This window comes from Cygnus atratus, chromosome 3 (genome assembly GCF_013377495.2).
Source record: "Cygnus atratus isolate AKBS03 ecotype Queensland, Australia chromosome 3, CAtr_DNAZoo_HiC_assembly, whole genome shotgun sequence".
Taxonomy (NCBI): domain Eukaryota; kingdom Metazoa; phylum Chordata; class Aves; order Anseriformes; family Anatidae; genus Cygnus; species Cygnus atratus.
The window spans coordinates 61,392,602-61,416,578 of NC_066364.1; the positions used below are offsets into that span (position 1 = coordinate 61,392,602).

Consider the following 23,977-nt stretch of genomic DNA (forward strand, 5'->3'; position numbering starts at 1 on the left):
GATTTTTCTTTTAGTAAAGAGATTAGAGGAAACTTAAAGAAAGGAAACCTAAGACCAGGAGTAGCGAGAAGAGTTTTCCATCACGGATTGACTCCTGCTCCACCTATGCACGAAAATCAAAATATAAATAGAAGTAAATATTTCAAACAAGTTTTATTTGGTACTTACATGCTAAACATCAGTTTAAAGAAAAACTACATATTTTGGTCACTTTAAAATATAGTGGCTATGTACATGGAAAACTAAAGAAAGCAAGAGAGGAACCCAATTAATTTTACTGTGTCACAAGCTGTTATTCAAAGCATTCTGACTGAATGGCTGTTTTTTCCCTTCCATGTATTCTGGCAGATGGTCTCTTTTTCATTACTTTTCCATTGCTTTTATCCCATCTCCTGTGTAAGACGAACACTTGGCAGCAGCAGAAAGTCATTTCTTCAAAAATTCTTCAGCTTCTGTCTCAGAAGATTTCTTCTGCTGCACAGCCTGAGAGCCTAGCTCAGTGCTCACTAAAGGCGAGTGCAAGAATCTTTATGGTCCATTCTCCGTTAGCATGAACCGAAGCCTCATAACCCTCATTTCCACTAGCCCAGGATGTACTCATGGACTTCAGTGAGCGACACATCAAGCCCTAGTGGGTGTTTCCAACGAAAGTATCTAGTGAGCTCTGCCCGCAACAGCATTGTTTATCAAAGCATAAAAAGGTGCACGATTTTAGTGTTCTACCCAACAGCAACCGAAAGTGAGGGATGGAACACTGATGGTAGGAATCAGCATCAGACTAAAGAGAAAGCAACCTGCATTGCTCCTCCTATCACTCAAACTGTAGTGCATTATAGAAATCACAGGCTACATAAAAAGCACAAACAACGACCATTTGCCATTTGCTCTGAAACGAGCAAAACCAAAAAAATCCCCAAACCTGCTTTATCATCCAAAAATCAAATATTTCAGGTTTCACACAGTTTTCAATAGTCTGATAAGGCAAAGGAAATGTCTTCCATCATTGGGAACAGCAGCAATTTACAGGACTCAGAACAAGGTACTTCCCTGTGTGGATGTATGTGCACGCGTGTGCGTACACATCCTTTATAGTACTGTGAACATGAATGTAACTAAAAAAACAAAATCAAGTTTGCAGTATCATTTTACCACATTTTTCTAATTTATTCAATTATACAATTTACTTCTGTACTGAACAAAAATTCATAAATACATCATCTAGGAGAACAATAGTTTTTTCCTCTTGTCCGTGAAAAAATAACGCTTTCAAATTTTCACATTTTAAAACCTGCCTTGTTTTGTGTTTTTAGAGAAAACGTGAGAAGATCATAGTGATTCTCAATTTACAGAATGTCCCTGTAGGAATTACATTTACAAGAACCTGATACAGAAGCCTATACTTTGCCCCCATAATTAGAGTTCTCTGCAATAATATTTAAACCAACAGGTTTAAATAAAACACCTCATTAACTCTACTTGTAGAGCAATGAGGTATTTATTTTTCAAGTATTAGAACCACAAAGTGTAAAAGATTCTTTGCCAATTTTACAATTATGCCTTTTAAACCAACACCCATCTTTTAGAAAAAGAATCAGTCCCACCACCCGAATCAGCCCATTGCTTTCAGATTCCAGTGTCTTGTATCTTAAGGAATGCAGAAATATCCATTTACTAACAGAAAAAAGCTTGTTGGAAAAAGCCATATTAAGTAATGCACGTGAAGCATGATTTTTCTAGTGATGAAAACTATTGGAAAGGTGATCAAAGTCTATTCCCATCATTTCTTCTGCTGGTTTTGCTAAAGTCCTTCCCCCAAAAAAAGATATTCAAGAAATCTTTAAAAAACTGGAGAGAAAAATAAAACACTCCTTCATAGCATGGAAGAAACTCCACTGACTGCAGAGATGCTTACATCACCTTTGGTTCTTCAGAAGAAATAATCAGATCACCTCTACAACAGAAGGCATCAAAAATGACAGGTCAGCAAACAGCAGCAATGCTTACTTCACAATGCTATGCACTTATGCAAATATTTTATTACAAGATGATTTTTTTCTTATATTTTACACCCATAGAAAAAGAAAATAAATGAGGGTAGTCCAATTTAATTTGCTATGTGAACATATTTACTTAACATCCCCTAAAAGTTATGCTGTAATTCAGAAAAATCTGTTGTGCTGCAAACCTTCCATCAGCATTCATGTTAGCAAGAACTTGAGGGAAGTACCCTCAGAATTTTACATAAAAGGCAGCAGCTACCCGTTCCCCTTCTGCATGAGCATATCAGATATTACGTTTGCAGAACTGGAACATGAGTGCAGATCATAAGCTAAGAGAACAGTAGCTGTCATTGTTATCACACTTCAAAGCACAGGGCAAACATTTTCAAGCAATTTCAAAAGGCAAACAGTGCAGTGTAACTGAGAGCCCCTTTCCAACAAAGGATGAGGGCCCATCAAAATTCACGCAGCATCTGTACCTGGCACGCACAGCTTTACAAAGAGAAGATATGCTCCTTTCCCCAGAGAATCTGGAGTGTAAAATGCTTAATCAACCTTTATCAGTTAGAAGCTCTAGGTACTCCGTCAATTACAACATATTACTAATTTTATTGAGCTAATGCAAACCTACCTGCTGTTTGATGTGTTTGAACACTATCTACCTGAGGCAAAAGAGTCCCCTTATCTTCAAAAGCTAAAATTGGATTCAAAGGAATTCCAGGACTATTGCTTCCATCATTGTTCACGGCATCCAGCCGGGGTGGTTTAGAACCAATGGGCAGGTTTATGATCTCTTCAAAGTTAGCATTCTGCATAGACATTCCATTTTCATTTGTATTTTTCTCTGGATTGAGATTGCTGAAAGAGAAACATAGATATTTCTTCATACACTTAATCTAGAACAGAAATTTAGTCCTCCTCAAAGCAATATTACAGAAATTTAAATTAATCCAGAGCATTTGTTTAGTCAGTAAAAACAAAATTATGCTATTACCACAGCAGACTGTTTTTACACCAAGGTACTAGGTATGCCTTCCCTCAAGCACACAGGGTAGTCCTTATATCTGGCTATGCTATACCCAGAACAATAGAGATCTTCAGTGACACTGCAGTTCTCAGAAGTGACTGAAATGGGAAGCAGTAAAAAAACAAAAAACACAACCTCTCCAGCACAACCACTGCTATCTTGAGCCACCCACCTAATGCAATTTATGGCCTTTCTCAGCTTTCATAACCTTTGCCAGATTTGAATGCTACAACACCCTTCCTCTTACTGCAAATCAACCTAATTGTGCTTAGGTAAGGTCACTGTCATTTTTGTGACTCTTTGGATCACCACCTGCCTCCAGTTTTTGAGGAGCCTCTTCTACCTGTCACTTACCCAGAGAAAACACTCCTTTACCAAGTCAGTTCTCCTTTCGGTTCCTCACCTCATCCAAGTTCCCGCAGCTTATTTTCCAGGCACTACTTGACTCTGTGCTTCTCCCATTGATCGCGCCCAAACCAAAAGCAACACCTCCCAGCATCCCTCACGTCACCCCGTGCTTTCTTTTTCCATCTCCCATTTGACAGAGGTGCCTTTAGGAGCGGGCTCTTACACATCTCCCCCAGTCACGAGGGTTACAGGCGCAGGTACGCTCTCCAGTTACACGCGCACTCCTGAGGAAACACAATGATGTCTCAGTTCTGCCCTCCTCTCCCAACCCGTTCATTAGCTGTCGTATTGTCAAACCCTGCCGTCTCCTCACACAGCACGCACTGCCTTGCCACCAGGAGGAACTAAGGGGCTATTGTGGTGAACAGGATGGCGGTAACAGGACTCAAAGCTACTCCAGAAAGAGCAAGTACCCAACTATCACTTACGAATCATATGATCTTTTACAGGTGCTTCTCAAGGCCCTCAGTAGTTAGATCCCGTCAATTTTGGGTGTGTATTCCCTGTTTGGACACCACCCCTGTTCAGGCTGTTTGGAAATGATTCAGCCACAAAGGCTCACAAGCAGTTTTCCTATATTTAAACAAGGCTATCAGTTTCCTCAGGCCATTTCTGAGTAGGTGGCATGGTTGTCTCACAGGCTAATTTTTTCTTGACAGTACATTTAGCATTTAAAAAAAAAAAAAGCTCGTAATTGGCATATGGTTCCTTTTCATCTACTGGCTTCTTTGGTCACCAACTCTTTGCAAACAATTGCAGAAATCTTTTACAGTACTTCCCAAGAGACAGAATAATTATTGTACTTTAAAAGGTGGTAACACCTTATCCAAAGCCCAGATTCCATATTTTCTGTGAGAAAGGGAGAGATTTGATATGAAAACCAGCACGTCAGTCTTTCAAACCATCATCAGTTCTTTTTCAGAAAGTCAATCCCCTTTTTTTAATCTGTGGGTGTGCTGAGTAAACTTCAAAACGAAAAGCATGATTCACTGCACATGTGTTTGAAAGCAGACACAGAAACCCTGCTGGCTGCCGGGGAGAGACCACAAGTCACATCCCCCTTCTGTGCCAGAGTTTCACATCCATGTGATGAAGAACAGAATCTGTGAAATGCTTTAGGACTAATAAAAACTGCTCTATCACGTGGAGGTATTAGGTTATTATTCAGTATAAGGTGTCATATTACTCATTTCATCCCCGTGTACTGCCAATAACCTTACCAGAGGTAGAATAACACAGTATTAGGAAGTCTGATGGATAGGTCAGAAAAGAGGGATAAGAAGGGAACTGCTTGTGCCTATAAATTAAGCAGTGTAAGTACCTCAGCAAGTATTGGGACAATAAAGAGAAGTCTCTTGCTTTTGCAGAGATACTAGTTTTTCCATCTGATTGATCAGCTAACTTTACAGATAGATAGTTCTTCATATTTATTAGTCATTGCACTCTCATTACACAGTGAGTTAGACTAGGGTTCAGACTTGAAAGACGTCTTTCAAGGCAGGAGTCTACACAACCACAAAGGGGGCACAGAAGAGGAAATCATGACTAGATATTTTCTATTTTTTATGCTGTAAGAAGAAGGTAGCACTCCCAACAAATTGCTAGGGAGCATGTTTAGAAAAGAGGAAGGAAAAATCTGAACTGTGGAATTCATTTCCACTGGACATCTTAGAGGCCCTAAGCTCAGAAGGAGATTAGACAAATTCCTAGGAGATTGGTATACCCTCCAGCTTCTGATAATTAACAGCTTAGGGACTACCTGAGCCTATGCATTTGGACCACAATACACAGCAACCCTTCATTAGGCAGAGGATCTCTTGGTATTTCTCTCTTTCCCTAAGTGACTGCTACGGTTCACTGAAACAAAGAACACAAGAAAGTAATGGATTTTTGACATGCAACAATTATTTTTACTGTCTTGTGTTCCACCCTTAGCAATGTCTCAGCATCCAGCATACCATTTCAGGCACATGGCATTGCTGGTACGTTTCTAATAGCTGGGTCATTTTAACATATTTTAACATATACCGTGACTGTGCTTGAAGGAAGATTACGTAATAAAAAAAGGTTGGCTGAATTGTTCGCAGAGCATTTCCAAACATCACAGCTTTGCAAGCATCTGAAGGACAGATTCATTTTAAGGGAGCTTAAAAAAAAAGCATTTGTGCAGCTTCGCATTTTGATCTTAGTGCATCCATACTAATAAGATAAACTGGAGGTATTTGAGAGAAGAGCAGTTATTATAATACAAATGAACTGGAAAATCCACAAAGTTTAAAAAACTACTGAAAAATTACATTTGATGTGGTTAATTTCAGACCAAGACCTGTATAGATATAACCCATATCTAAAGACTTTGAAGAGAAAAGATGAGAATGAAAAGAGATCAGAATATACTATGTCTTTCTGATCATCCATCTGGAATTGACAGTAAAAAAATAAAAAATAAAAATGATTTACAATCCTTTGAAATGTGCCTAAGTACTTCTGTACCTGTTATTCCTGATCTGAAAGACAGTATCAGTCTCCTCTTATATTGATATGATTTAGCAGAGATGTCAGGGGTAGACATTAACAGCAGAACGGACCTCCGGCTTTGGATGATTTAAATAAAGCAGCATTTATTTTTAACTCTCTGAGACAACAGCACTGAAAACAGCCAATCACGAGAAGCCAGAGTCTTCAAGAAGGGAAGACTGTGCTAAAGCAGATTTGAAGTGTTCTAACCTACAGACTGAACTGTGAATACATAACAATTTGAACCTGGTAACATTTTTTTTTTTCCCCCCAAGGACAAGAGATTGAGGGAATCATCTTGTCTAAGTGAATATTTCTAAAAATTAGTTATCTAACCTACCCAAACTTAGCAACTGCCTTCATATCGGATGGAGAGAGACAGATGAGATAAAAAGCTCTCACTGAGGCCCACTGTAGGCATTTATTATGAAGAACCAAAAAAAAAAAAAAGAGGAATGAATTAAAAGAGAAAAACAAGTAAAATGTTGTCAATATAGATCACTGTACTTAAACAACTTTATGAGATGTAGAAGGCAGAATGCAACTTTGGCAAATAATTTGAAAGTGGAGAACAAACAAAAGTCTCCACGTGAGAAATGACGTCAGTAGCTGTACTGGTTATTGAAATCCAACTTCTATCATTGTATTTCTTCCAGGATTCTACTGCTCAGTATAGTACATAAAAAATTAGAATCTGGAAGAAATTTTGTTGCAACATTTTATAGTTTATGAGAAGCTTGAAAATACTTTAACATATTATTTTCAAACTAATGTTTCAAATTCACTTTTTCCAGTTGCTGGGGAAAAATAAAAACACACAAAATGACCAGAATCAACACACAAGTTAACAAACCATTAATAATATTGTAGCATCTCCATGAGCTACCAGTTTTCTTGGTAATTCTGGATACTTCACTATCTAATTGGAAAATTTCCACAGTACGCTCCATTTTAAAATATATTTAGTGTTGCCTTTTCCACTGCACTACACTTGGATTAAAAAAACTGTATTAAGTTCATTTGTGAGTCTTCTCACCACATACCTATAGGTCAGGGATAAGGGCACTTTTTTTTTTTTTCCCCTTCTGAATAGTAATTCACTATTCTTCATTAGCATTCTAGCATTAAATTGTTTAACTGGATTTCCCCCTGTTGGGTGTGATAGATGATAGCACCAAGGTATCACCTGCAATAAACATTTATTGATAAAACTAATAATTGTTGATAATAGATGTCTGGTAAATAATATTGCAGATTACAGCATTTTCATTAGGATTTGTGAAGAATAATGACCTTTGAAGGCTAATGAAGTTCCAGTACAATAAGATCTACATTGCTAATCAAAAGCAGCAACAGAAGATAGTGAATTATTGAAATGAGTTGCCTCAGCTCCATCAATTTTATTTTTTCTCACCTACACTGTATGCATGAACACAGAAGGAAGCATGCTATTACCATGCTATTTCTCTCTGGATCCTAGCCACACAGCTGGCATGACATGATGGAGAGGAGTCAGGGACAAAAGGTTTACCACAGCAAACAGCGCAGAACTTGTCACCTTCACGTAAACCTCTACTAGCCTTCACAGTCACCCTCCTTCTGTACTGCTGCTGCACAGGGCAGAGCAACTGCAGCATCTGAGGGGTGACCCCAAGTACAGGTACTCTGCGCTCGGTCACTTAACAACAAAAAACATCAGTCCTGCCCAAAGACATGCGCCCAGGCTGGACCCCAGAGCTGTACCAAACAGACACACCAACACATACACTCCTTCTGTCCCGGGTCCAGTGAAACAGTGATTGCAGCCTGGGACTTCCCACAGGGAACACCGTAGGAGGAGCAATGAGACTCATGGTTGCTCGAGGCCTTACGAGGATTCCTCTCCTTCAGTCTCTCCTCTTGCCCATGCACACATGTTCCAGAAGTCCCCCAAGCAAAGCCTTTTCAAGTTCTGGTCACAAATCTGGACATGCTCAGGACTTTTCCAGACAAAAGTCAGATCTTTTGTCGGGCTGGAGTGAGGTTCTCACACAGACCATCTCTATGTTGCATGTGCTACAATATCAGGTGTATCTACATGCCAGACGCCTGTGAAACACCAGATGCAGTAGCAATGTTGTTGGCACCTGTGGCTTTCACCATGTGATAAAATCTGTGCTGCTATGTCTTCCTTCCAACAGTTTATCAAGCCACCTGGGATAAGCTAACACCAGGATGCTATCGAGTGCTTCAGCCCTTGCCTTACCATTCAGTGTGGATGCACCTCCAAAGCAGAGAGTCCCTCTGCGCTCTAGCCTGGCATATCAGTTTCTCCTTTCACATGCACTTCCTCACATACACTTCCCATTTTTGTTCCTGCTCTTCAGCCTCATCTATTCATTCTTCACTTTGGCTATTCGGATGCTCCTTCCATACCAAATATAACGCTACACGACAGCATTCATTAGTGTGGCACGCTTGATACTACAAATATCAAGGTGCATCTAAGGTTGGGAGTGATTAACATTTAATAGTTGCCTGAGATAATTATAAGACGGCTCTGTGCAGCTCATCTAATGCAGTCCAGTGCTCAGTGTCACTGACAGAACTTATCTCAGCAGGAGCATCTTTGCTGGCATGACAGCAGGCTAAGATCCCCCAGGCATATGGAAGGACAGAGAGAGGGCAAATTCCCCCTTCAATTAGTGTCAATCACACCCTGAAGCATACCGCTCATTACAGACTGTGTGACGGCTTTCTACATTCAAGTTTTTCCATGCATATTCTGACATTACCTGCATAAAACATGAAAGGACTATGGGATTATTTGGCTTTCTGCATTACTGGAATTGAAGTAACTGACAGCTCATGCTTATATAACAGATTTCATTCGGTTCAACAGAGAGGTTTCAAGCATTTCAAATATTTCTCAATCTCAGTGACTAGCCCCTTGACTACAAAGAGCTCCTAATGTTAAATATCTGCCTCCCCAAACTCTCCTTTATAGAGGACAAAGGGTTTTTTAAAATGCAAAGTCAAAATGAGTAGTTCTGTATCTCACAGGAAGGACTTTTGCTTAATGTTCAAAACTTGCTAATACTTTGAGCAGTTCAAAAATCCATGCATCTAGTCAAAAATCCATGCATCTAGCATGGAAAGCACAGTGTTCATTATTTGAACCAAGAAAACTGACCCTGCAAATCCAGAGTAGTTTTATGAAGTTTAATTCAAGGAACACGCAAAAAAAAAAAATTGCCCTTTCCATTAAGTTTCAATTTGTGTAATAATTCCTGGCAACACATTCTTCCAAACACTGCAAAGAATGCACTCTATTTTTGCAAAATTCTTCAGTTGGCAAAAATAGGTTACTGCTAAGTGAAAAATGGCAAAGTTCTTCCCTGAACACAGGAAAAGATACAAAAAAAACCAAAACAAAACAGGAAATGAGGCAAATTGAACAGCTGTGCCTCATATTTAGTTAATGAATACCTGGATCTGAAAAATAATTTATTACTCCAGTAACTCTCATCCTGTAAACACCTTCTAATATTTAGCAATGCTCTTACCTGTCCATATTTATGGGGGGTTGATGTGAAGTAATCATGTGCGTGCAGGTGACGTGTTTCCCATTGTGTGGAGATTGTGTTGCATGCTGAAGCTGAGGCCCTCCTGAAAGGTCCAAAGGAGGTAAAGGACTTGTTATGACTAGAGAGAGAAAGCAAGTTATCAAAAAAAACAAGCAACATCCTCTACTTGCAAAGTAGGATAAGGCGTTTCCTACAAAAAATAGCAAAAAATAGAATGGCAAGCTACAATTTTTAAATACGGTTAATCCCTCTGCTTCCTTCGTCAAGTTTTTGGGCACATCAGCCCTGTTTCAGGTCTGAAATTTCAAAGATTTCAAAACTAAAGCTTTATGGACAGGAATAGTTGGTTTACAATGATATAAACAATTCCAATTCATAAGCCGTACGTCAAAATAGGCTGGTATCTGACAGAACATTGTGCTGGCACTTTTCAAGATGCAATAGAGAATGGAATAGAAGAACACTGGGACATCAGCAATTTCGTAGTGGTATTTCTCAGCTCCTAAGTTGATCACTGACTGTAAACCAAAAGGAAATAAAGAGGGAACATCTCCATGGGAAGGTTATTTCTTTCAACAAGTACTAAATTACAACTATAAAATGCTGCAAAGAGCAGCATAAAAGAAGACTACATAACAAAGACCATGTGATGTCCCTGGCCTGCCTCATGATGTTCTGTTAAACTACAGCTTTCTGCGTTGTATCTACAGTCATACTAATTCATGTACAGCTCATAAAAAGGAAGCAGTTGTACCCTAGCATCTGTTACAATAATCACAAGAACAATTCAGTATTCACAGGCTTGGATGCATTTATCTAGATCACCTGAGAATCCTCGATCAGCTGCTCTTGGTTTTGCTGTGCTCTAAATGCTTGGACCAAAGTCTTGTATGCTGAGTGACTTAGTCTGATTTATGGCAAGTTTTTATATGGAAGATATTAGCAATATAGGTTTTAGTGCTTCTACAAACAGACCAAGAGGAATTTACATTGGTTTTGACATTTAAAAAGAAGACTTTTTTCGTTTTTGGGATGGCAGAATTATCTCCTGTTTTGAAGCAGAGGTCAAGCAAATGACAAAAAGGTGATGGATTTTGTTTCATTGTGTGATTTGGCCAGTCCTATAAGGGTTTCCTTATGTTTTGTCCAAACAGTAAGACTAGTAAAACAGAAAAAAATCACAATTTGCATATGGTCAGAAAAAGTACATGAATGTACATATTATAAGAATGTAATATGGAAAGTTAGAGTTGGCTGAAATATGTCCATTAATTTGTATCTTTAACTCAATAGCATATCTAGATAAAGCAAAGCCAAACAGTAGAGCATCCCTGAGGGTGAGAGCAGTTTTCTGTTTATCCAGTCACTGAATGATTCCAGCTTTCCCTTGGCATTGGGGAAATGGAGATCCATATTCTCCTCTGCCTTAGAGAACTGTCTAATTGTTTTCTGCTTCTGGAAGGAAAGCACTAGCCACAGGTTACAGAGCCATTTTTCCTTTCAAGAATTATTTAAATGGTTTCTAGCAACTTCAGCAGTGCCTGCAGCAACAGATGGCATTCCAGATGCATTCTGTATTAGCAGTTTCCAAACTGTTTTTTATTTACAAGGATAACACGTAAACAAGTTACTACCAAATACACATAATGAAATCTGTGTCAAAAGGTGTCCTGGCAGTGCTAATTAGTGTGTTCATTTTAAGCATCAAGCAAAAAAGCAGTGCCAGCAGCCAGTGCTTTTATTTGTCCTGTCTGTTACTCAACACGAATACTAAAGAGAAATGAAGATTATCGTCATTTAGTATGTTATGCTACAATAAGAGAAGCTATTTGATAGATGGGCTTCAGTATATTTCAATTCTGCTAATTCATACTTGCTTATTGTTGAATATAAGCTAAATTTTATTTTGCTTCTTTTATTGTGAGTATTAAAGTTTTATCTAAAACTTTACCTAAAAAGACCGGGGACACACACAAAAACAAAGGCAACAGAAGAGAAGGAAAGACTAAGAGTGTGGGTATGACAGGGAGACTCTAAGGTTTTGTAAGCGCTGAATTTTGAAAGAAAAGAAATAGAAATTAAGACCAAGTGACTAAAGACTGTGGAAGACAGACATCACAGGGAAATGTTTAGGGTTATGAACAATTTTTGATGACTGATCGCGTTTCTAATACTATGTAAAAGAATCTGAAAAATCAGTGATTTTATCAAAGCTAACTTGGTCAACTTCTTTCTTTTTTACTTTACAAATTATTAAGCTTGGTAAACAATTCCCTCTTGTTAAACACCAATGTAATGAAGTTGCTGAAACAGTTTACTCATTTAGTAATGGCTAACTACCCATACAGAAAGATTAACTCATTAATGTTTGCTAAGACTTCAGATATACTCTTTTAATGGTTTTCTTCACCACAAATGAGTGTGCCAAGTTTCAGAACTGTATTTCAAGTCATTGTGCTTAATAGGTATTTATTCACCTGCTGTGCTCAGGGCACAGTTGAGTACAATACCTGCTTCTCCAGTAATATTTGCTTTTGATATGTGTCCGTTTTGCTGGTCATTGGGTTTCTACAAAGGAAGCACAGCTTTGTAAATTTAAAATGGCACTAGAGGGAAGAATTGAAATGTACCCAATATTTACATATGTCAAGTTAGCAGCACTGACCTTATCTACAGCTTCTACACGCCTAGTTCTCTTCATGATCTCCTCAAGCCTCTGCAAAAACACGTAAAGGAGTAAAATAATGTTTGCTGGCAGTACTTTAAAATTATCCCTCCCAAACCATAACTGCCTGTCATTTATCAAAGTTGCGTTTAATAAAATTGCATTTGCAAAAAGATAAATTACTTATTACTGTTGGCAATATTCTCTTCACTTTCACGTCAGGCTACACAGAAGAGGACCTCAGCTTTTCTGAGGGCACATTAATATCATAAGTAACTTTCTACAGCTGAGGTGGAAGCAAACTGCTAAGACAAGATGAATTACAGTTTCTCAGCATGTACTGTTACCTTCTTCCTTTCCAAGCGCTCTTGCTCTTCTCTTTGGAAATGCTTTTCACGTTCTAACCGAATCCGCTCTGCCTCTTCCCGTAGGCGAGCTTCCTCTTCTTTCTGAGTTGACAGTAAGACAAAGAAGCAGAGAAAAATTTATTTTTTAAGGACAGAATAACATTGACAGCTGCTCATCTATATGTATCTACAACGCCCTGGAAAAACATTATTGGGGTTTAAAAGTTGCCAACAACCTTTTCAGGCTGAATTGTACATTTCTTGATTGATCTCCATGATTTACATAAGAGGAAGAGATGAATAATTAGATACTGGACATCTTATTTGGTTGTGTGCCTGTTCTGTGTGGTATGTACTGACAGCAGATAAGATGACAAACATTTCCTAACCTTCAGCATTAGAACAGCAGCCAGGAAAGCATTCAAGAGATTCATGTATTGAGTGCTGGATGTTTTTGGAAGTCAAACAAAAGAAGTAGAACGCTTTATTTGTCCAACAGAGACATTGCTTAATGAGACCAAGAACAAACCACCACAGGTACATTTGCATAAACTTCCCATTCCCGCCTTTTTTTTTTTTTTTTTTTTTTTTTTTTTTTTTTTAACTACATGTGAAACTTCACTGGAATATACTGCTGAAAGGCTTTGCTCCACATATGTGGCAGTGTTGTAGGATGGAACTCCTACAACGGTTCATTAGTTAAGGCTGTATCATTCAGAAAAACTCAGTCATCCTGTATTTCTGAGTGCTACATTGTGGATGTACCTCAATTTAACATTTCAAAGAAGCATTACAAATCTTCTGAAAATGAAAACTTGTTTTTAAGCTATGTTCACTTTAACACAATCCTTAAAATATTTCCTTTTCAGAGGCACACATTTAATTATGCACCAGAAGAAGAAACTTAGTGTTTATGAGGCAGACTGAAGCACTGAACTTTTGGGGGGAGAAAGGGAATTTGCAAAAAGTAGAAGAGCATGTGAAAAGAAAAGAATCCTATCCAAAACGCTTACCATGACCCCTCCCCAAAAGCAGGTAAAACGACATTATGCCCATCATAAAAGAAATGAAAGCACATTGAAAAACTGTCTTTTGATTCATTTAACTCTCATGTCTTCTGAGTAGCTGTACTGACGTCAGCAGAAATACGCCAGGTAAAAGGTGCTCCTTGGCTTGAGTAAAGTGATAAAAACCTACCCTTTCCTGCTAGCCCTCCAAAAGCAATATTGCACACAGGATTAGAAATCGGCAGTGCTATGTTTTCAACATTGAATATTTAGTTATCTTAGCCTCTAGACTTTCTGTAACTGTATGGGCAAATAGTTCTCTGGTACACCACCATTCATTAAATTCCCTCAGTACAACTCTACAGTGTTTTTTATCAAATTTTATCAGTATTAGGAAAGGATTTGTTCTAAAATAACTAAGTTCTACAAGAAAAAAATAACTCCTTACCACATGTTTCTGTCAAGAAACTACATCTTTACTCTTTGAGTCATTCCATGAAATGAAGTCAGCCACAATCCCATTAACCCTATATAGCATATAAATTTTAGATATCCCTCCTTGAGGTACTGCTCAAGAAGTGTTGCTGCATTTCCTCTATTGCCAACCAGACTGGCACAGAAATTCCAGAAGGGGAGCATACTTGTTTCTGAATACGCTCCATCTCTTCTCTCTCCTTCTGTTCTCTCTCTTCTGCCTGTCGGCGCAGCCGTTCCTCCTTTTCCCGCTCCTCCTCTGCATCCTTTCGTTTCCTTTCCGCTTCCTGTCTGCGAGCTTCTTCTTCTTCTCGGCGAGCTCTTTCTTCAGCTATCCTCTGGGACAGCTCCTCCTTCTTTTGCCTGCAATGATGAAACAAGTGTAAGGAGAAGAAAAAGGAAAGAAAGAAAAAAGCCGTGTCCTAGCCCAAGACACCAGCACCGCAGAACAGCTGGATGAAGGCTGCACTGCTGTTTCACTCATGAGAACAACAAAACACCCGAAGTGGGTCAGGCTAAGCCATCTGTTCTGCTTCCTCCAGGTGCCAAAGGTGAAGCCCACTGGAACAATATAAAAAATTTGCAAGGCAACACTATTAGTTCTCTGGCATATGCCGGGCTTCCGCTGATCCATGGCTCAGGTACTTTCTGATTCAGAAGCAGTACTATTGACTTACATGCATCTTGAAAGACACTTCATCCTGTTTTTTCATTTAATCATATTTTGAAATAGTGTACTTTTTCAGCACCCAACTTACGTTGCAGCAACGACTCTTGAATTTAAATAAAAACTCTCTAACCTTGCTAATTTTTGAGCATGTTACCTCCTAATCTCATTTGAAACCCCCCCCCCCATCCTGGCTCCCATTATGGGAAAAAATAATTTTTCCCCTTCCCCTTTGAAGTTATCCCAAACTATTCTGGACTTTGTAACTTATATCTCCACTCAGAAGCAGAGGACAGGTGGTCTTCCCAGTTGAAGAATCCTCACCTGTTTAGGTGTGGATATAATCTATGAGAATCCCCACAGAATCACAGAATATCCCGAGTTGGAAGGGACCCACAAGGATCATGGAGTCCAACTCCTGGCTCCACACAGGACCACCCAAATATTAAACTGTATTTCTGAGAGCATTGCCCAAACACTTCCTGAACTCTAGGAGGCTTGGTGCTGTGACCTGGAGAGCCTGTTCCAGTGCCCAACCACCCTTTCAGTGAAGAACCTTTTCCTAATGTCCAAACTGAACCTCCCCTGATGCAGCTTCAAGCCATTCCCTCAGAGCTGTTTTATACTTCCATATGGGAGCTGTTCTATACTTCTAATCATCCTCGATGTCTTTCTTTACTTATTTTTCTAGTTTTACTCTCTCAAGCATATAAAATTCAAGAGGGGGATTCACCATGAATAGTTCATAATAACATTTTCTATTTTGTTATCCTTCTCTAGTAATTCACAACAGTTCACATATTTTCTTGACCATGACTCATCTGATACTTTCATATACTCATCTCCAAACAAGATCTCTTCCACGAGAAATAATTTAGCCCAGAGACCACCACCACATAAGTAATAATTATTTCCTTCTATGCATTCCTTTATGTAAGCAATGAAAGATACACCTGAAACTCCTTCATGACTGGCTTTCATCTCACTGAAGACCAGCATTATCTCATTGGCCACAAGTCCTTTCAGGTTCATTTATGAAGGCACTGAATAGAACAGACAGTGAAAACTCCTTTCACTGAGAAAGATGATTATTCTTTACTTTTTGTTTTCTATCTTTTAGACTTAGTGTTTGTTCACCATATTACTTTTACACCACAACAGCTTATTTTCTTTTGAGAGGGACAGCGTCGTGAGCCTTTTGGGAATCCAGTCTATTTTAACTGACTTTGCCTTGTTCCTGCATTCAGCAATGCTCTTAAGGAACCCCAACAAATTCCAGAGGCATGGCATCCCTCTAAAAATGTGCTCAGCTTGTGTTGTGGTATAGCCATGGTCACAAGCACCCAAGTGGGCTGCTCATTTGCTGGTAGAAAATGAGACACCACATCACTTACCCCCAAAACTGTTGGGTGTCCTGATTTTAAATTAGAAAACAGAAAGCTTTAAGTCACAGATGTTAGACGTCTAAACGCCATCCATGGCAGAGATTTTAGGGCTCAAAGGGAAATTGTCACTCTCACGAAGCTGACAACAGCCAAGCAGAGTTCCCTTGTTGGAATAAACAAGTATAGCTTTGTTAATCTCTGGGGAAACAATGAACCACTACACTGAGGATCTGCTCTCTACTGCTGTCCTATTTTAAACTGCCAATAAAATACGTATCTATTTGGGATAGGTTTTCACCTTACAGATCTGCTTAGGTGTATATTGCTCCTATGAAAAAATCCAACAGAAAACAGTTCTTTTGGGGGAGCAACTTGTGTCTCCTGCTGTTCAGTACTGTGCTTAATATATTACAATATAACAACAAAATACACACAAGCAGCTGCTAGGAAGCTGCTAAAAACATTTCTTCTCCACTGCAGAGGTCTAGGATCACCTTTCAAGCTCTTCTCTCTCTCTCCTCTCTTGCTCCTCCCGTTCCCGCTGCTCACGGGCAAGGCGCCTCTTCTCAGACAGCAGCCTCGTTGCTTCTTCAGGATCAGTTGTACCTGCAGAAGTCTTCGCGGGGGCTGGCGGTGGAGAAAGGGCTGGTGGAGCAGGAGGTAGGGATGGGCCGGCTGCTGAAATAGATGGGATGGAAAACTGGTTTGCACAGACACAGTAGCCAAGATGACACACTTTTCACACACACACACACACACACACACACACACTTTTCACATGCACATACACAGCCCTCTTGTTGAAAGGAACAGAAAATAGTTTCAAAATTGATTGTAAAGTATTTTCAAGCTTACATGGTTTTATAAATGATTCAGAGGAGAAAGAAATTTCTAGATGCTAAGGATACCTATTTCTTAAGGGAAGTACATTTTTACAGGACATGTGAAAGAAGCTTCAGTCGAAAGGTTAAGCTAACTTTGTCATCAGAAGAAAAAAAAGGTTGATTATTTTTGCAGTGGTGAGGCAAGCACCTGCCTTCATATTAATTCTTTAACCAGGACCAGCTTTAGCTGCCTTTAGCCACCTGGTAGAGAAGGTGTTACAGATTTTTCTCAAGTTAAACACTGTTCACATTTCTGCAAGTTTGCCTGTCATTTTCTAGCACAGATACAGAGCACCTAAACTACACGTTTTCTCTAGAACCATTAACAACACACAAGCTACCTGCAGAAAGCACTCTCAGGGTAATCATATTTGCCAGTGCAGACAAAAATCTATCAGGAAGCGTTTGAACTGGCAAGGTAAAGATACATGTGAAGTAAGTCATCAGGAATGACAAGGAGATAACAGATCTGCATTTTTAACCACTCTTCAGAATGTTATTTTTCTTACCTCACCAACAACTTCCAATAGGGGTTTCCTCTCTGATGACCTCCTACATCTCATTATACACAAACACAAATTCAGCTGCTTTCTATGTGTTCAGTGCTCTCATCTACTGAATTCTCTTCTGTCTTCTGTTATCAAGTACAATATAGGCATGTCTTTTTATAACTACTTTTGGGCCTTCATCTTGAATTCAAAGGCTATGGACACACCATGACACCATTTGAAGAGTACCAGGGCATCTTCCCTAGCCCTGAGGTGAAGTGGCACAGTTTAGCCTCCCACTGCCAAAGCAGGCATTCAGTCCATCCCTAGGGAACAGACCTGGTTTGGAGGCTAACCCCCAGGGCAAAGTGTGGAACTCAGAAAACCCTGGGATGGTCAGATAAAAACAAACAAACAAAACGTAAGTAACCTGTCACTCCTAAAGCTTGGGAGTTCTTTAAAGCTACGCTCTTAGCAGCCTTGGGGACAGAAGAAAACGTGGGGTTGCAGTTACAACCTAGACCAGAAACATACCAGAGACTACTTGTAATAGTTTAACAGAAAAAATAAGAGAGATCCTGCACCTCGGTTGTTTTTAGTTTACTAACATGGACCAAGGCAGGGCTGTCACTCCTGAAGGGAGCACAGCTTTGCACTGCCTGGGGTTCACTTCTTCCCTCAGGTGATGCAGCTGGCAGCGTAACAAGTAGCTCATTCAGCGCGCACCTGGCCTGCTGACAGAAAGGATGATGACAGCTTACAAAGGCACACCCAAAATACCATTAAAACTATAATGGAATTGGTAAAATCATGAGACTTGACTGCAAAAACTTGAACAGCTCCATTAGTGATCATTACCTGCTGACCTCCAGGCTCCTGTGTCTACCCATCCAGCAGGTATCTGAGCCAGATAGATTAAGGGGCAGTTCAAGCTGAAGGCTGAAATCAGCTCTTTTTCACCTGCAGCTCAGATGTAGGAGACATCAGCAATGTCCCTCTAGACACAAATGCTGCATTTGCTCCCCTCTAGATTCTTGGATTCAACCAGGCTGTTTTGGCAGTCTGGGCCTCCCCCTGCAGTACAAGGCCTGTCCTCTAGCCTCAGATGTAAAATACTTAGCCTGACGTCTCAGTCTTTGGTCCCCGCCACTTGTGATTTGGTCCTCTGGTTTTGATAAAATACATCCAATTTGAAATGCTGCTTGCCACTTCTCTTCTGCCCCTCTCCACTACCTGTTTCTCTGCTGTGAATACAAACTATTTGACTTTCGAATCCCTTTATCACAGATAATCTATTTCCATACTAAGTAACCTTTTCACTAACTCAAATATTGGCCGACTGCAGTGAAGTTGAGCCTCTCTTCCTCCTGAGCTAAGCAGGCGATCAAGCATCGCCATGTTTCTCTGGTCTGTACTTTGGACTTTGGAAAGTACAGCCTGTAAACATTTGCAAAGTTACCTTAGCCGTATCTCTGAAATACTTTGAAAGGGAAATGTTTTTCTTTTCTGTGATATTACGAAAAGGCTGTCAGAAAAGCAGTGAAAGCCCACACCATCATCCCAATTATCTTATACCTTCTTTACATGCCCGTTACCAATAGATCCATTACCATAGTATCCATTTATTATTTGCATCCATACTGTACGCTGTTTGTGGGATTGTACCTTGTGTGGTAGGACCTAGGCACCAGACTGCAACTACTGTAACAGAACTTATTAAAACAAAACAAATCAATTCACAACAGGTTTTCTTGCAGAAGATCAACACATAACTATGCACCCTGCAGTTAAATACAGGATTACTAATACTTCAAACTGTTTTCCCAAGGACAATCACAAGGGAATCTACGAACTTTAAATTAAGACCCCAGGTAACCCATCCTGGGAATCACAGTGGTCACAATGGCCATTCTATCCCATCCTTGAGACAGTTTATACCATATTTACAATGGTCTAAAATGTCTGCTAGAACAGACCTACATTTTTCAATTTAAGATTTACCTTTTCCCCTTCATACACTCTATGATTATTATTTTAGTTTGTATCTACTTTTTTTTCCTGCCTTGCTGTTTTTCAGGGTTTGTAGGCGCATTGCTTTTTTTTTTTTTAAATAACTTTTTCCCTGAAAAATTTTGCATGCTCCTATTTGCTCCTCTCTCTGGTTCTCCCCTGCATTCCACTTTATCCCGCCAATCTTCCCCATGGTGCAGTACTCTTTCAATATTATAGGTAAGCTGGTGCAGTTTAATGCCGTCAGTACCACTGTACTGAGCGCCTAGCAGAGCTGGGGCATTCTCACCACGCACACCACCCTTACGTGACAGCTTCCTGTACTGTTAGTTTTCAGACCATTGCTCTTCTACTTCAGAGTTTGAGAAACTGCATTATGATGTGAGGGACAAAGTCCTGGTCCCAAAGGTCAGAGAAGAGGGATGTGAAGCCACCCTGTGCGAGGCAGATCTGCCTGTTGTTCCAGCTGTTACAAACACAAAGGCATCAGTCTGCTTACACTTCTCTCATAATGAACATACACCTGCAGGAACGTTCTGAAGAATTTAGATTAACACTTGATAGAAAACTATTTAAAGCTACTTTTAGAGAAAGTGAGAAAAGAACATGAAAGATGCTCAGGCATTGCTTAATCTAAAGGGGAATCTCTCCTTACCTTGACCAACCTCTGCCTGGACAGCAAGCTCTTCCTGATTTGCAGATTCTTCAGCACCTGCCGACGTTCCTTTACTCTCTTCTGTCCTCTCTTCAGTGACCTTTTCATCTTCCTTTTCTGGTCTTTTCTTCTCACTCTCAGGTTTGACCTCTTTTTTGACAGGCCGGATATTGCCAGGAGAAGGAGGGCGTGCCTGAGCAGAGGACACTTTGGAGGAACCAGGTGAAGTTACCTGCTTGGGTGTGCCAGGCAAAGAAGGCAAAGACTTTGATGCATGCCTGTGTAACCGCAAAGAATGACAATCACTATGAGACATGCTCTGCTGGACATCACCTCCATATCACCTCTACAAGTGCAATAGCTAAATACAGAACAACTTCTCTATTTCTCTGCTATCAAGCAGAACTCCTGGAGCAACCAATTAACTTTCATGCAAAATGCTTCTCTTTGCAACTCTCCAGAAGTGTGAGCACTGACCCAGCCAAGAAGGAAGAAAACAAGTACATTCCTCTTTTTTCCCCTTTCTTAAAGCAACAGCATTTTTTTTTTTCCTAAAAGCAGTACCATCTTTCTCCTGTTGCAGAGAGAAAACATTTATACCACCAAATAAGTTTGCATTGATTTTCCTGTGGAGGCTAACATGTAATTAATACAACAATTAGAGCTGCCTATAGCTCAACCTCCAGCTAAGCATGTACTTGGCTTACCAAACTGGAGAGGGAGCTGGTGATCTAGTTTTGGGGTTGGAAGAGAAGTGACCTCCTTTAAAGCTGGCTGAGTAGGTAGATGACAAATGGTCTCTCTCCTTTTCTTTTTTGTCAGTCTATAGTTCAGCAAACAAAAAGACAAAGTCAAGCCAGAGTTCACATGGCTAAAGAAAGCAAAACAAACTCAGTTAAGGATGAGGGGTTAGGGGGATGAGAAAAAGTAGTGCTGAGTCAGTAGTTTCTACAGCCTGTTTGACAAGTTCATTAATAAGCTTCTGTAGTCTGACACTGTCAGTAAATATGCAATTGACAACAAGAATCCTTCTTAATCATGCACTCTACTGTCTTTATATGTAATGCACTAATTTTTACAGAGGCAAAAAGTTACCTTTTAAGTTTTGATCTTTGCTGTTTGCCACACAGTGCCTTCCACTGCTTCTAAAGTCTTATTTGTCATAAAGACCGGATTTCATTTGGAGGAAAAGAAAAAAAAACAACAAAAAAACACTCCCCAGACTCCCACTTAGTCACAGTCCCTATACAGCACAAGCTTTTTGTTTTCATGGTTGTACATCAACACCACAGATGCCCTCCAGCCCTGAAATGCGGTAAAACAGTTATCCTATTCTCTTTTTTCTTGGATGATTCGCCAGCACGTTTTCTTTTGCCACTGATTTTTATATGTGGTAGTGATTTCATCTTTTTCCTTCCTTATGGCTTATCTCAGGATGAGAACTATGAAAGATCATTCTATTTCAAAAAAAAAAAAAAAAAAAAAAAACAAACCACGTCTGGAGCTGCAGCACGTGTGCCACAGTGCTTTAGAACTTCACTAGTTGAGAGCTCTGTAACACTTCTCTCTCCTGAAATGAAAATCAGTTTAACAACTGGAAAAGAAAGATGGAAAACAACTTCATGAGCACATAACCCTTCAGTTTATCTTCATAAATCCAAGAGGGTTTTTTTGGTTGTTATGGATACAACCAGTTATTTTAAATTGCCAAAAACATCACTTAATATTAGCAACAGGTGGTCTTTCAATCCAGAAGTTGTTACTGGAGAGTAATTAGCCAGCTCTTTGCCAATATCATTTACTAGAGTTCTACTGATTAATATGATAATAATCACCCAAGTCATAAGAGCCTACACAGGCAGAATAAATGCATTAAAATGAAAAACTTTTGGCTCACTAGCAAAAACTGTCTAAATAGGATCTACCTCACTGGTCCTGAAAACACAGCATCTGCAGTTTTTTTCTCAATAAAGTCAAAAACCTGAATTCCTACATAAGTTTACCAATAAAATAAAAGGTTCTCCATAACATACAAGCTACTGAAAATAGCTTTTAACTCTGTCGTTTGGTATTAACAATATTCTTACATCATCTCCTTCACCGAAACCTATCAACCTTCCTTCTTTTTAATTTAAACACAAAACAATGAGAAAGACCTGAGAGGTGCCAAACTGATAGCCCTGGAGTTTACAATGTTCTCTTCACATAGTGTGAGATTTCTCTACACATATACCCCAAAGCTATGCCTCAGCCTCAACTTCAATAGACTATCATCTGCCTCAAAGATTAATAGTGGCTATGATTCATGCTACTTTCATCTAACACTGCTTCCAACAAGGATATTAATAGCAGCACTGCCTCCTGCTATTTTGCCCATCAGACCAAATGAAAACACAAGCTCCGCTTACACAAATTATTTGCAGAGATGACTTCACACTTATCATACTCTAAAACTCAGGCTGCAGAGTACAAGAAAAAAATATAACTACCCAGGTTCAGCAAATGGTATCTTAAATGGAACTGACTGCATCCTGTCGGCTTGGAGCGCAGTCAACATGACTTTGGTCTGCCTGTGTAACACTGCTATGATTTTCCCTGGAAGTTCAGATCAGTCGCAATACTGCCACCAAATCATTCAGAAGGAAGAGAGAATCTGTGGAAAGCTGTGCTTACAAACCATGCTCCTAAAACAACCTCCTCCTTTTCAATGAGGAAAAATTATTAGCCTGGTCTCCTTAAAAAGTAAAGCTAAAGTGAGAGCACTCTGCATGCTTATGTATACGCATGTATGCGGGTGCACACCTTCCTCTCTTTATCCCAGGGGCTCCGATGAATTTGCAGGTGCCTCAGAAGTTATGAAGTTCTAAAGGCTTTGTGAAAACAGGTGGCTGGGAAAAAGATTCCTATTGGGGGAAAGTTGCAACACCAGCTTGGGTCATAAAGTCAGAGAATCCACAACTGAAAAGGACAACACTGTGTGACAGCCTCTGTGCCTCATCAGAAGCTGAGGTACCTGCTCTACAAACATGGGCGTTTTTTCCAAGCAGATTCTTTGGTGTGTTATCAGGCTATGTCACCAGATAATGTAATATATAGCAGTTAAAATCCAACCAACAATGGAACAAACAGGGGGCTGTGGGGGCCTGCAGAGTGGATTATCAGATTCATAACTATTCCTATTCCAGCAAGCAATTGAATCAGGTGGTTATGGCATGAGACACCAACTTATGTACAACCGGTATGCTTACCCCCGTAAGATGTGGTGTTCTCCTACGTCCAACAGCATCAGTAGAGGCAAAAAGTTTTGCTCGGTCTGCTGTATTCCTACAGTTCATGGTCTTGTAGGACAGAGGGCTGATGGGGCTGCAAGATGCTGAACGGGGACAAATGGGGATAACTACGGTGTTGGTTGTTTTTGTTAATTATTAATTTTAATTACAGAAGAGCAGTGGAGAATTGACAGAGGAAAGCCAGCAGGAAAAGAAACAATAGAGAAAGAGAAAAGAAAGAAGGTATTAATAAATAGAGGAATGACTAATTCTCAGATCAGAACCATAATTTGATACCTTAGCTTAGCCATATGTATAGTAACGATACAATTCTAGTATGTACTCACGTACTTTTCCATTTGTAAACTAATAATTTCTTTTCAGTAAATTAAGATGTATGTCACATAACAGTAGTAGAAAATATTTTTCTGTTAAGCTTTTACACAGCGCATTGTTCTGAAAAGGCATTGGACAAAACAGCTTGTCTGAAATTGATTAGCTTAGTATATGCATTGACATGAATTTCAACTACATTGGGAATAAAAAACAATCAAACTGAAATTGAATTCCTATTAATTGGCCTTGGAAGCAGAGGAAAATAAAAGGAG

The 23,977-nt window shown here is 39.6% G+C and overlaps 1 protein-coding gene across 9 annotated transcripts in view; it reads right to left on the bottom strand.

Moving 5' to 3' along the window:
• Positions 1 to 143: 143 nt before the first annotated feature.
• The window catches only part of MAP7 (microtubule associated protein 7), a 110,654-nt gene continuing 86,820 nt past the window's right edge, over positions 144 to 23,977 (bottom strand). For 3 of the 9 annotated variants that reach the window (XM_035538913.2, XM_035538916.2, XM_035538914.2), the window contains 11 exons: positions 23,349 to 23,473; positions 20,808 to 20,923; positions 20,101 to 20,378; positions 16,558 to 16,741; positions 14,179 to 14,374; positions 12,531 to 12,632; positions 12,184 to 12,234; positions 12,029 to 12,086; positions 9,498 to 9,636; positions 2,632 to 2,858; positions 173 to 1,951 (listed from right to left, as the gene is read on the bottom strand). In XM_035538913.2, coding sequence (XP_035394806.1) covers positions 1,941 to 1,951; positions 2,632 to 2,858; positions 9,498 to 9,636; positions 12,029 to 12,086; positions 12,184 to 12,234; positions 12,531 to 12,632; positions 14,179 to 14,374; positions 16,558 to 16,741; positions 20,101 to 20,378; positions 20,808 to 20,923; positions 23,349 to 23,473 — 1,487 coding nt within the window. In that variant the 3' untranslated portion in view covers positions 173 to 1,940. Of the gene's footprint in view, positions 1,952 to 2,631; positions 2,859 to 9,497; positions 9,637 to 12,028; positions 12,087 to 12,183; positions 12,235 to 12,530; positions 12,633 to 14,178; positions 14,375 to 16,557; positions 16,742 to 20,100; positions 20,379 to 20,807; positions 20,924 to 23,348; positions 23,474 to 23,977 lie in introns of all 9 variants that reach the window. The other 6 variants (XM_050709937.1, XM_050709936.1, XM_035538918.2 and 3 more) reach the window with 5 other exon arrangements.